This window comes from Caretta caretta, chromosome 10, assembly GCF_965140235.1.
Source record: "Caretta caretta isolate rCarCar2 chromosome 10, rCarCar1.hap1, whole genome shotgun sequence".
NCBI lineage: Eukaryota > Metazoa > Chordata > Testudines > Cheloniidae > Caretta > Caretta caretta.
The window spans coordinates 52,981,014-52,994,730 of NC_134215.1; the positions used below are offsets into that span (position 1 = coordinate 52,981,014).

A 13,717-nucleotide genomic window follows, 5' to 3' on the forward strand; every position below is an offset into this window, starting at 1 on the left:
TTCAAAAAAACTGGATGGTAATGAGGCTCAGAAAGTGACTAAGGTGAGTGTGGGGGGGAGAAACAAAACCAAAACTTAAGCAAGGAGAGAGATACTAAGAAACCCCACAATAAGGTTGATGCAGTAAGCAGTTTCTCACCATAGCTGAGAGGATGAATATGGATAGAGAAGGCTCTTCCTTTTGCTGCTCCCTGCTAAGGTAGAGAAATTTTGAAGAGTCCTCCTACTTGCTAAACAGGTAGTTCTTCTTCAAGTGCTTCCTCATGTCGATTCCATTCTAGCTGTGTGCGCACCGACGTGCACAGTTGTCAGAGACTTTTGCCTTAGCGGTATCCATAGGGTCAGCTGTGGTGCCCCGTTGGGTGCCACACTCATGCGTGCGTATCTTAGGCGCCGCCGACCCTATGCCCTCTCAGTTCCTTCTTACCGCTTATAACAGTTGGTCGAAGTGCCTTGTCTTGCGTTTAGCAAGATCGTTAGTGGTTCTTCATAGTCCCTTGTTCTACCTAGTCTGTGTATAGTTAATAGTAAGTCTTTGTAGTGTTAAGTTAGAGTACTTAGAGTCCTGGCTGGGTGTTGGCCCCGAGTGGGACATGCCCCGCTCACCTGGCTTCAAGCCATGTGCGTCATGCAGCAGGCTGATGCCGATCAGTGACCCCCATGACAGCTGCCTGAAGTGTTTGGGGGAAGCCCATAGAAAGGACAAGTGTCGCATTTGTAAAAACTTTCATCCTCGTACATAAAAGGAGCAGGATATCTGCTTGAGGGCCTTCACATTGGAGCCCTCTTCAGCCAAATCACACCGAGTACTTCCTCCTCGTCGGTGCTGAAGAAGTTCCAGAAGAAGAAGAGCCCCTCGGCACCGAAGGACAAAGGGGTTGTGGGCAAAGGATCTTTGTTAGGCCAGACGCTCACCGTGGGGCTTTACGGGGGTACTGCTGAGGTCAGACCTCCCCTGCCTAGCCAGGGACCCACCCCTGACCCCAGGAAGTGGCAAAGCTCTACGGCCTCTCCCAAAGCTATCAGGGCCTGACTCGGTACCGGCGGCTAGCTCCGCAGGCGCCACACCAGGTGGCTGTCTTGGCTACAACCCTATGAGAAAAGGCTTCAAAGCCTATGAGAGTGCAGCCTCACAGGAGGGTGGAGTACCCCCGAATCTTCAGACCGCAGGTGCACATTCCCGTCTCTACAATCTTGGATCCCGGCACCGTATCCTAGCTCTCTAGCTAGATGACCCAGGTCACCGTCTACTAGGCGTGGGATGCTGGAGCCTCCCATGCTGCAGGTACTTCTGGCCACAGGTTGACTAGGCCCCAGTCTCTCTCGTTCAGGTGGTCTCCTAGACATTGGTCACTGTCCTGGAGGGGTCGCTCAGAATCACGGCACCAGTCCTGGTTGCCCTCCGGCAGTCCTCCGGCAGACGTCACTACTCGCCTTCGCTTCACAGGTCGCCATTCAAAGTCAGCAGGCAAACCCAGGCCTCAACGACTCCACCGTGTTCGCCAGTGGGACAGTGGTCTGGATCAGACCAAAAATTTAGCCCTTTGTCCTGACAAGGGAATTCTCCTCGTGACACGTGAGACTGTCACAGCACCGACCATGGTGCTGTCACAGCAGGGACAGTGGCCTACCCAGTGGCCGTACTGGAACGCATGGGTGCCAGTGATGCAGGTCACGTATTTCCAGCCCTTCCTGGCAGCCGTGGACCAGCTGGCCATGGCATCGCCGGCGTCGCAATCAGAGCTCTACCGAGCCGGACACGGCACCTGCACACTGGACTCCAGCACCAAAGGAGCCTTCCCCAGACAAGGAGGGGGAACAGACTCTATTGTCCACTGATGTGGTGGCCAGGCTGTCCCACTCCAGCAGTCTCCCCCTGATGATTTTAAGGAGCACCAGACCATCCTTAAATGGTGACTGAAAACTTGATCCTCCAGGTTGAGGAGGTCGCAGTAGAGGCCGACCTCTTCAATGTAATTTCAGCCACCAACCCTGCTAGGGTCGTGTTGCCCGTCCTCCCGGGGGTCCTTAAAATTGCCGAGTCACTGTGGCAAGCCCCCTCCTCTGTTCCATTGACCTCTAAGAAGGCAGAAAAGTTCCTGCAAAGGGATTTGAATATCTCTATACACATCACCCTGCGGCAAAACTGGTTGTGTCCGCGGTGAACGAAAGGGATGGACAGGATCAAGTTAGCAGTACGCCGAAGAGCAAAGAAGCCAAAAGGCTTGATTTGTTTGGCAGAAAAGTTTATTCGACGGTTATCCTACTATTCAGGGTCTATAATCACCAGGCCCTGCTGAGACCATATAATTTCAATCTGTGGGACTCCCTGAATAAATTCAAAAAAGCCCTCACACAATATTGTGCCCATGAGTTCGCTGCACTGGTGGATAAAGGTACGTCAGTCACCAGAGCAGTCCTTCAAATGGCCTGGAATGCTACAGACTCAGCGGCCAGAGTGGTCGCATCTGCGGTGGCCACGAGACGCAGCTCTTGGCTGCAATCCTCTGGGTTGTCCCCAGAGATGCAGGCCACAATCCAAGACCTCCCTTTCAAGGGCACCAGACTCTTCTCTGAGCTTACAGACTCAAGGCTCCATGGACCTAAAGACTCCCAAACCACCCTCCGCTCCCTGGGCCTTTATACCCTACAACAATCCAGGAAGCCTTTCCCCTCAGCAGTCCAAGGTCCTGGAGAACTTGCAAAGCGGGCTCCTACAGGAGAAAGGCAAGGATCATAAGCGGTGATACCCATCATCTTCCTGCTCAGCTGCACAACCTGACCCTCCTAGAAGCCAGGGAGGCTAAAAGCAATCATTTTAAGGCTGTGCCCGAGTATAATGCCCCTGTCAATCTGATTGATCCATCCCGCCCTTTCCAGTCGGCCTAGTCCCGTATCTCATCAGACTGTTGAGTGTTCGATGCAGTTTTTATTGGGCTATACCTAAGGCTGCGATTTAGTCACAGAGGTCATAAGAATGGCCATTCTGGGTCAGACCAAAGGTCCATCCAGCCCAGTATCCTGTCTATCGACAGTGGCCAATGCCAGGTGCCCCAGAGGGAGTGAACCTAACAGGTTCTCTAGTGATCTCTCTCCTGCCATCCATCTCCACCCTCAGACAAGCAGAGGCTAGGGACACCATTCCTTACCCATCCTGGCGAATAGCCATTAATGGACTTAACCTCCATGAATTTATCCAGTTGTCTTTTAAACCCTATTATAGCCCTAGCCTTCACAACCTCCTTGGGCAAGGAGTTCCACAGGTTGACTGTGCGCTGAGTGAAGAAGAACTTCCTTTTATTTGTTTTAAACGTGCTATCCATTAATTTCCTTTGGTGGCCCCTAGTTCTTATATTGTGGGAACAAGTAAATAACTTTTCCTTATTCACTTTCTCCACACCACTCATGATTTTATATACCTCTATCATATCCCCCCTTAATTTCCTCTTTTCCAAGCTGAAAAGTCATAGCCTCTTTAATCTCTCCTCATATGGGACCCGTTCCAAACCCCTAATCGTTTTAGTTGCCCTTTTCTGAACCTTTTCCGTAACTTCCAGCAACTGCCGTGACTTCAGTGGTGGGGAGCTGCAGGGTCCCCCGCAGCTCCCAGCCGCTGTGGGCGGTGGAGGAACCCCTGAGCTCGCTTTTGGCAGCAGGGGAACCTCTGAGCTGTGGGTGTTGGGGGTACCCTGCAGCTCCCAGCTGCTGTAGGCGGCTTCTAGCCCCTGCACAGCTGCCCCCCTTTCTGGCAGTATGGGGATCCGCAGATCCCCATTTTGTCCAAGATATTTAAGTCTTCCATGAATGTTTCTTTTTGTATCTGTGAGCTGTCCATACTTTACTAAAAATATCCGTGACAAAACCTTAGCCTTAGCTATACCCTACAGTATATCACCAACCACCCCTCCCCCCCCTTTCCCCGTCCCTCTTCAGGGACCCTTCTCAGGAGCAGGTCGACAACCTCCTGTGCCTGAGGGCAGTGTAGAAGGTCCCTCAGAACATGGAAGGAAGAGGGTTCTACTCCCATTACTTCCTAATTCTGAAGACAAAAGGGGGCTTTTTTTAGTGTACTGTCGTCTATCACCTGGTGGTCAGACCTTGCGGCAGTGCTGGAAGGAGTTCCCTTCGAGGCTCTGGCCGTGTTGACAGCCCTGGTCTCTGATGCTTCGGACCTGGGGTCGGGAGCCCATCTGTGCTATCTCAGTACACAAGGTCATTGGTCCAGTCACGATCGCTCCTTGCATATCAACGTCAGGAAACTCAGTGCGATGTGCCTGGCCTGCCAAGCCTTCCTACCGAATATACTGGGCAAAGTGGTTCAGGTCCTTACAGACAACATGGCTGCCATGCTCTATATCAACAAGCAAGGTGGAGCCAGGTCGACGGCCCTCTGTCAAGAAGCTGTCAGGCTCTGAGATGTCTGTCTGCAGTATGGTATACATCTCATTGCAGCGCACCTTCCAGGGGCCAAGAATGCCTTGGAAGATTGCCTCAGCAGGATCTTCTTGTCTTGCCATGATTGGTCCCTCCGTCCTGGAGGTGGTCAGTTTCATCTTCTGCAAGTGGGGAACTCCCCGAGTGGACCTGTTTGCGTCCAAACAGAATAGGAAATGCCACATCTTTTGCTCGATGAGAGGCTTGGATGGGGGCCCCTGTTGGACGCTTTTCTACTCCTGTGGTTGGGGGCTCTGAGGTATGCCTTTCCTCCAGTACCGTTGCTCCCCAGGGTCCTTACAAAGATCAAGTAGGACAGAGCAAGGGTGATTCTCATAGCGCCGGCCTTGTCGCCCCAGCAGTGGGACAGCACACTGCTGAACCTTTCGGTGGCAACTCCGTTCTATCTGCCTCTTAGGCCGGACTTGCTGTTCCAAAACCATGGCAGTCTTCTACACCCAAACCTGGCGGCGCTGCACTTAATGGCTTGGCTGTTGTGTGGTTGAATGAATGAGTAGGAGCAGCAGTGCTCAGCGTACGTTCAGCAGATCCTGTTGGGAAGTAAAAAGCCCTCTACCAGGGTGAACTACCTCGCCAAGTGGAAGCTGTTCACTTGTTGGATCTCAGAAAAAGGCATCCAGCCCGAGCAGGCCTCATTGCAGCTCATTCTGGGATACCTTCTGCATCTCAAGCTCCAGGGTTTGTCCCTTTCATTGATCGAGATCCACCTAGCAGCCATCTTGGCATTTCATCCACTGCTCAAGGGCAGGTCGGTCTCCAGCCAGGACATGACTGTCAGATTCCTCAAGGGCCTTAAGCACCTCTACCCCCATGTCAAGGACCCAATTACTCTGTGGGACTTGAACCTGGTGCTGTAACATCTTGTGGGGCCCCCTTTCAAGCCTTTGGCTTCCTGTTCTCTCCTCCTCCTGTCCTGGAAGGTTGCATTCCTAGTCGTGGTGACTTCAGCCCATTGAGTCTTGGAGAGTCGGGCGCTCACCTTGGAGCTGCCGTATACATTTTTCTACAAGGACAAGGTACAACTGGGACTGCACCGGCTTTCCTTCCCAAGGTGGTGTCTTAATTTCATTCAAGCCAGAATCTTCTTTCTGAAGCCGCATTAAATTGGCAGAGGAGGGTAGACTACATGTCTTGTCTTCTACATCGACAGGACCAAGCTATTCCATAAGTCTACACAATTGTTTGTTGCAATGACCGACCAGATGAAAGGGCACCCTGTATCCACCCAAAGAATTTCTTCTAGGATCATCGCCTGCATTCGCTTCTGCTATGATCAAGCGAAGGTGTCACCGCCAGTTGTTGTCGCTGCCCACTTGACCAGGGCACAGGCCTCTTTGGCAGCTTTCCTGAGCCCTGTACCTATCCAGGGCATCTGCAGGGTGGCCACCTGGTCGTCCATCCATACATTTACGTCCCACTACGCACTGACCCAGCAGGCCCGGGACGATGCTGGCTTTGGTAGGGCGGTACTGCAAGCCACAAAACTCTGAAATCTGAGCCCAACTCCATAGATACTGCCTGAGAGTCACCTAGAATGGAATCGACATGAGCAAACACTCGAAGAAAAATCGGTTACCTTCCATAACTCTTGTTCTTTGAGATATGTTGCTCATATCCATTCCATTACTCACCCTCCTACCCCTCTGTCGGAGTTGCAGGCTAGGAGGAACTGAGAGGGCATAGGATCAGTGGTGCCTAATATACCAATGCATGAGCATGGCACTCAAGGGGGCGCCACAGCTGATCCTACAGATACCACTAAGGCAAAAGTCTCCGACTACTGTGCACATGGGCGTGCACACAAATGGAATGGAATGGACATGAGCAACACATCTCGAAGAACAACAGTTATGAAAGGTAACCATTTTTTGCTTGAAGAGACTCAGAACTTAAATCTTGTATTGCCAACACTGTGAAATGTGCAGTTCCAGAGAAGAATGTTGGAAAAAAGATGTATTTATTTGCTAGCTATATTCAGGCTAGTTAAAATACAAACCTTTTTTGCTAGTACTAATTTCCATCGGGACCCACTTATATTCCACATTATTTTCTGTCTGTGAACATGATTGATGTCATCATGACTTGTGAATAAACGTGTTATTCTCACAGTTTTTATAAACAGAGGATTTTGTTTGAGTTTTACTGTGCACATGGTAGAGCCCTGCAAATCTGTGGATATCTGCATATATCCGCGAAGCATATTTGCCACTTGCAGATGGGTGCAGATCCAAATTTTGTATCCGTGCATGGCTCTACACGTGGGTGAACAAAAGAGCTATTAAGGGAACCTGATCACTGTTTTTTAAGTGCATTGCAGGTGTAGCTGTTCAACTAGTGCAATTTTTAAAAACCAAGTCAACTATAAATAATTTACAAACATGATTGTTGGATTTCATACATACCTGTTGATTTCATTCTTTACAAATATTTTTGTCTTGTAGTTGCATTTGAGTCTGTCTTTGGGTTCAGGTGGAGAAGAATCAGATAAGGACAAAAAAGAAATGATCGCTATTCATTCAGTCAACTTGCTATTGAAAAGTATTGGGGCTACTCTGACTGATGTGGATGATCTTATATTTAAGTAAGCTGATACTTCTGATTAATAGATTTTGACTGTTAAATTTGTAAATAGAGTTAGTGAATCCTTTTAGGTATTTCAGTTCTTCAGCAGTAGTCAGTAAATGATTGGTCTGATTTAACTATTTAGAATGAATTTAATTGCCTTGTAATCAAGTACAGTCACATGCATGGAAAGTGTGTTTGTGTTATTTTTAAAAGTGGACTTGAGATCCTCAGAGGGAAGGAGATGAATGGGAAAGGAAGAGTATCTAATTGTTCTAAACCCTTGCACTGCATCCCTTGGTAGCCTTCGCTTCCTACAAGTGTCTCAAGTAGTGCTCTAGCTACCTCACTGAATAATGCACAATAAAAGGTATAGGTTAGTTAAATAATTTTGTAAATTTAAATACTCTAATCTCAAGTAATAAATCAATAAGAGATTTTTGTTTCAGCTATTAAATGTTGCTATTTGTCTTTCAGACTTGCTTTCTTTGAAATTAAGTATCAGTTTTACAGGCAAGATGAGCTGATAAGGAGAGTTGTTACACATTATAGTGAACAAGTAAGTTCATTCAGTGAATTCTACTTTTTAAACATATTTTTAGGATAAATATGCTTGTCTGGAATGTGAAGCTTTTGTGCTTATTTGGGTATAAACTATTAGTTTTACAAATCCATTGTTCATAGTCATTTCTGTGGCAAAGCATCTAAACGTGAATTACCTCTACTTCAAGTGGATTTCAGTTTCAACAGTTTCTGTTTTTACTTTTGCCCACCTGTATCAAATATGGTACTAGACTCATCATCTACCATGACATTCTGCTGGAGCTACTTGTACATGTACAGCATCTTTTGCCATAGCCAGACTCTTTCACAGTCACTCAAGTAGAGCATGCTTACTCCTGTGCCTATGTCGTGCTTTTGTCCTGGTCTGTAGCATTATGCAGTACTTCTGCTAAGCCACTGTTTTAACACCATCTTACTTGCGCTTGGAAGATTTAAAAACTATGTTCTATAGATTTTAATTCTAACTTGGGTAGTATATTAAAAAAGAGCTGATATGTACTATGTCCACTTTTGTTCTTCATTTAGTTCTTGAAGCAGATGTATGTTCTTGTACTGGGTTTAGATGTCCTGGGAAATCCATTTGGCTTAATCAGAGGTTTGTCTGAGGGTGTGGAAGCTTTCTTCTATGAGCCTTTTCAGGTATGATTTCTTCTTTTAGGTCACTGTATTAGTCAGTTAGCTATAGGTTGCTAAAAATATTTTTGAACCTGATGAATTGGGAAATCGTGGCACTTGCTACTCGAAGAAATGTCTTGTTAAAGGGTATGTCTATAACGTAACAGAAGATGCATGGGATGGCTGCGGTTGGCCCAGGTTAGCTGACTGTGCCTTGCTGGGTTTGTGGGCTATGCAACTGTAGTGTAGATATTTCGGCTCGGGCTGGAACTCCGGTTCTGAGACATTGCAAGGCAGGCGGGTCTCACAGCTTGGGCTCTAGCCTGACCTCAAACATCTACACTGCTATTTTTAGCCCTGAAGCCCGAGCCCGGTGAGCCCATCAGCTGACCTCGGCTCTGAGACTCAGTGCTATGGGTTTATCACAGTGTAGAAATACCCTAAATGAACAGACATTTTCCAATGCACAGCAGTTGCCATTTGATTCTTGAAGAGCTGTAGGATGAAGAGAGGGGTTTGTTTCTCTCTCTCTCTCTCTCTCTCTCTCTCTCTCTGTATTTTAATTTATAGTAAATTTCATCTTTAGGGAGCTGTTCAAGGACCTGAAGAATTTGCTGAGGGCTTTGTGATTGGTGTAAAGAGTCTTCTTGGTCACACAGTAGGTATGTATCATGTACCTTTGTCATTGACAAAAGTACTTGTTAACTTAGTTCTTGTACTGTATGACCAAATGTCTTTGTAGAGCTTTTGCTATTTTAATTGGGTTGAGAAGGATTTTCAAAACACTAATATGGGAATCATGGCAGAAGCTGTGATAGAAAACACTGGCTGAAGAGATCTCTGAGCTATTAGCAATTATCTTTCAGAACTCATGGAGGATGGGAGATATCACAGAGGACTGGAAAAGGGCAAATATAGTATCTATCTGTTCATAATCACCTAGAAGATAATAAGGTGATAAGTAGCAGTCAACATGGATTTGTCAAGAACAAATCCTGTCAAATCAACCTAATATTCTTCTTTGACAGGGTAACAAGCTTGGTGGATAGGAGAGAAGCAGTAGATGTGGTATATATCTTGACTGTAGTGAAGCTTTTAAAACTGTTTCACGTGACCGTCTCATAAACAAACCAGGGAAGTATAGCCTAGATGAACCTACTGTAAGGTGGGTGTACAACTGGTTGGAAAACTGTACTCCAGAGTAGTTATCAATGGTCCACAGTCAAGCTAGAAAGACCTATCAAGTGGGGTCCTGTAAGTATCGGTCCTGAGTCCGGTTTTATTCGATATCTTCATAAATGATTTAGATAGTGGCATAGAGAATACGCTTCTATCAAGTTTGTGTATGATACCAAGCTCGGAGAGGTTGCAGATGATTTGAAGGACAAGATTATAATTCAAAATCATCTTGACAAACTGGAGAAATGGTCTGAAATAAAAAGGATGAAATTCAGTGAGGAAAATGAAAAGTACTATGATGCGGAAGGAATAATCAACTGCACAAATACAGAATGGGAAATGACTGCCTAGGAAGGGGTACTTTATTAAAATGGATCACAAACTAAATATGAGTTAACAATGTAATACAGTTTCAAAAAGAGCAAACTTCATTCTCAGATGTATAAGTAGGACTGTTGTAAGTAAGACACAAGAAGTGATTCTTCCGTTTTACTTAGCACTGATAAGGCCTAAACTGGAGTATTGTGTCCAGTTCTGGGCACCAAACGTGGGGAAAGATGTAGACAAATTGGAGAAAGTCCAGGGGAGCAACAAAAATGATATAAGGGCTAGAAAACATGACCTTGCGGAAAGATTGAAAAAATCGGGTTTGTTTGTTCTGGAGAAGAGAAAACTGAGGGGGGACATAAGTCTTTGAGTACCTTCAGGAGAGAAGGTTCCCCATCAAAGCCCTCTCAGAAAAGGCAGAAGGTTGTTATAGGTTTGTAAAAGGTTGTTATAAAAAGGAGGGTGATAAATTGTTCTCCATCACCACTAAGGACAAGACATGAAGTAAAGGGGCTTAAACTGCAGCAGGGGAGGTTTAGGCTCGACATTGTGAAAAACTTCCTAAGTGTAAGGGTGGTTAAGCACTGATACAAATTACCTATGGAGGTGGTGGAATCTCTGTTGTTGGAGGTTTTTAAGAATAAGTTAGACAAACACCTGTCAGGAATCATCTGGGTAGTCTTTCCTCAGTGCAGTGGACTGGACTAGATGACCTATCAAAGTCCGTTCCAGTCCTGCAGAATGCAATTCTATGATTCTGTGCTAGGTGTTGTAAAGTCTGCCACTCATTCCATAAAAGCTTTGTTCATTTGAAGATTATTAGTAGCAAACACAATTAATTGAGAGTTCCTAGATTTCAGCATGATGGAGAAAAAGGCAGCTAATTTATGAAAATGTAGAATTCATTGTCAGTGCTGGGATGATAAACCAGTGATAAGTACTAGACTTCGAAGACATTTTTTGGAGAATAGTATATCCAAGACCAACCATTGCTTTGGCTAATTTATTAAAGCATCTATTTTAAATACTGTATCAGTTGTTGGAAAAAGTCAGGTAACAGAGGATGGAACCTGACTCTGTGCTAAAAATATTTCAAGGCATGCCAGGTCAATATGAAATATTTGTCTTTTGCTGCAATAAGTTTCATGCCTATACACTGGAGCCTGTTGCTTGAAAGATAATATGGTATTCCATGCTTCTTGTCTGATGATTTTACTAAATTATCATATTGTCAACTTTAGCACAGAAAGATTCCTCTGAATTGCATGCAATTTAAATTGTACATTATGGTTTGTCCATTATTAAATATAAACAAGGAGCCATGCGACTTAATCTCTCCTTGGCTGACAGGGGGCGCTGCCGGGGTGGTATCTCGGATCACTGGTTCCGTTGGAAAAGGCTTGGCTGCTATAACTATGGACAAAGAATACCAGCAAAAACGGAGAGAGGAGATGGGCCGTCAGCCGAAGGACTTTGGTGACAGTTTGGCCAAAGGAGGAAAAGGCTTTTTACGGGTATGAAATTCAAACTAAACCTACAGTGAACTGACAGTTGGGTCTGTGCTAGAAAATCATTAACTGCATGTATGAAACAATTTAATGGCATCCTCCATATTCAGTTAATGAACTAATAAAAGAAGCAGAAACTGAAGGAAAAAAATTAAAGTCCATTTACATTGCATGGAGTACTGGATATTATCGTAAGGTGATCTATTTTCTGTTTCTTCTAGAATCCACCTGGGAGTGTCATAAAAAAATTTTACATTTTAAAAAAATATCTGAAGAGGAAGTATATGTAGACAAATTGCTTCAACATTTCTGAAATGTAATGTACTTTAGATTCTGAAGTGTGTTCTGTTCATGACAATGATGCAAGTATTTTGAAAAATAGGACACCTAATACTATAGATATGTGACATGAGGCAGAACAGGGGAGTGTTGGGAGTTAAAATCCAAGAGATATCTGATCATAAGTAAGTGAAATTCTAGTTAACAATAGTACTGTCCTATAAGTCCTAAGTATTACTACTCATTATTATCAACTTCTGTAGATCTAACACAAATATGCTAAATGCTTCTGAAAGAATATCAATTATAGTAGTTATGAGCTACTGTCTTTTTGTAACTAGTTTTTGCAAAGTAGGAGGCTCATATCAAGGGTATTTTATTTTTAAAAAATCTATCTTGATGGGTAAGTGTGAAGAACCATGCAATTTATATATTTTATAGATAATAGCTATATCGGGAACAGAGAAGGAAGGAGGCTTCCACTCCATTCCTTATATGACTTCGCACTTTCCCCCATAGCAGTAAAGATGAAGGGCCAAAGGGAAGGACAGACTCAGGCCCCTTCCAACCACTTAACTCCCCTTCCCCCTGGCTAGCAAGTTTCTTGTTGCCTGAAACTTACTGGTTTTTATATCTTTATCTCTGGAATGACTAATTCTTTCCTGATTGTCCCTATGTGTAGTTAGTGCCCTTCAGGTTGCACATGTTCACCATATACCCAACAAACACGATCAGTACAGGATTCTTCCCTTGGGACTCAGGGTAACACCAAGAATGTTCACCAAGATGCTGTCAGTGGTGGCAGGTTACTTCTGCTGACAAGCAGCGACAGTATTCCCTTACTTAGAGGACTGGCTCCTAGAGGGACAATCTTACTGCAAAATGTAAGAAGCAGCTACTGGGCTTCTAGATCTCTTTGACAGATTGGATTGAGGGTGAACCTGAAGAAATCCACCCCAGAAGCCACGGTTGTGGATGAGGTTGGATGCTGTGACTGCCAGGATATATTTACCAGATGGCCAGTTCCTCTCCATCAGTCTCATACAGTGAACCCCAATGACCCTCAGGATGTCCATACAATCCTGGCACTGTTGGATCATATAGCCACAAGCACCTAATGTGATCCCGTTAGCTGGGCTTCGTGTCCGATGTGTGAAGGCTTGGTTACTGACTGTACATACCCTGGTTCAAGCATAGACTCAACCTGCTAGTCAGGGTTCCCCAAAGGTTCTTATACTCTTTTAATTGGTGGGAACACAGATGAAAAATGTGTATGCGCACGTATGGGAACCATTCAACTCCCTGTTCCCAACAAAGACCTTGACCATGGATGCATCCCTCATCAGTTGGGGAGTACACATGGCGGGACAGGTATATAATATTACCTATAGAAATATTGTTATACCTATGTTTACCTATTCCTCCATGTGTATATAATCTTGAGTTCTGTTGTAGGTTCTGGAGAGGAGTATTCCTCTACTGGTTACAGACCTTCTGTCCCATCTCCTCCAGTTTTTCTGTTTCAGTCCAGTCTCTTTCACACTTCGCCATGTTCCCCCATCTTCTTGTTTCAGTTTGACCCTTGGGTCTCCTTGTCCCTGGGCTCCCTGTCAGAGTACATGTGTCCCCACACACTGGCTCACAGTCTTCTCCCCACCCTGGGCTCCTTGTCCAAACTGCCTTCTCCTTCTCTCCCATACCCCACTTTGATTCTTGCTCTCTCTGCATTGAGTTAGGCTGCTGATTCTACAAAATTGTTTGGCCACCACCAGGGGGAGCATTGGAAGCACAGGAGAGAATCTCTTCTCTCAGTTCCTGTGCCACACCATAGGGGCTCCTGGCAGTTGGGAGGAGCAATTCAAGTGGAGGTGCTTCTCAGCCCCTGCCTCCCTGGACTAGAACATACTCAATGGCTGTCAAGATGGTCTTGCCCAGTCTGCTCGGTACACAGGACCCGTGAGGAGATGGAGCATGGAAAATACAGATAGACTCTTAAGAGAATTTAGCTGCCAGATTATTTAAAAAAAAAAAAAAATCTCTACTGAGCGCTTGTGAACTGAGATTTTCAGGAAGGTAATAATTTGGCCAAATGTGGGCTGTTTCTCACGGAAACCACAAAGGAAGCAGATTGCCAACCCTAGGGTGTGACCCACCTGCCAAATTTCAAGTCCCTGCTTGCAGAGTGGTTCATTCACCTCAGGAGCCACCTCCTTGTGGCCAGGCGTGGC

General features: G+C 45.4%; 1 protein-coding gene across 1 annotated transcript in view; it reads left to right on the forward strand.

Moving 5' to 3' along the window:
* The window catches only part of VPS13C (vacuolar protein sorting 13 homolog C), a 188,529-nt gene that overhangs the window by 150,570 nt on the left and 24,242 nt on the right, over positions 1-13,717 (forward strand). Inside the window, exons 74-78 of the mRNA XM_048868093.2 lie at positions 6,897-7,036; positions 7,495-7,576; positions 8,107-8,220; positions 8,783-8,858; positions 11,053-11,216. Coding sequence (XP_048724050.2) covers positions 6,897-7,036; positions 7,495-7,576; positions 8,107-8,220; positions 8,783-8,858; positions 11,053-11,216 — 576 coding nt within the window. The remainder of the gene's footprint in view (positions 1-6,896; positions 7,037-7,494; positions 7,577-8,106; positions 8,221-8,782; positions 8,859-11,052; positions 11,217-13,717) is intronic.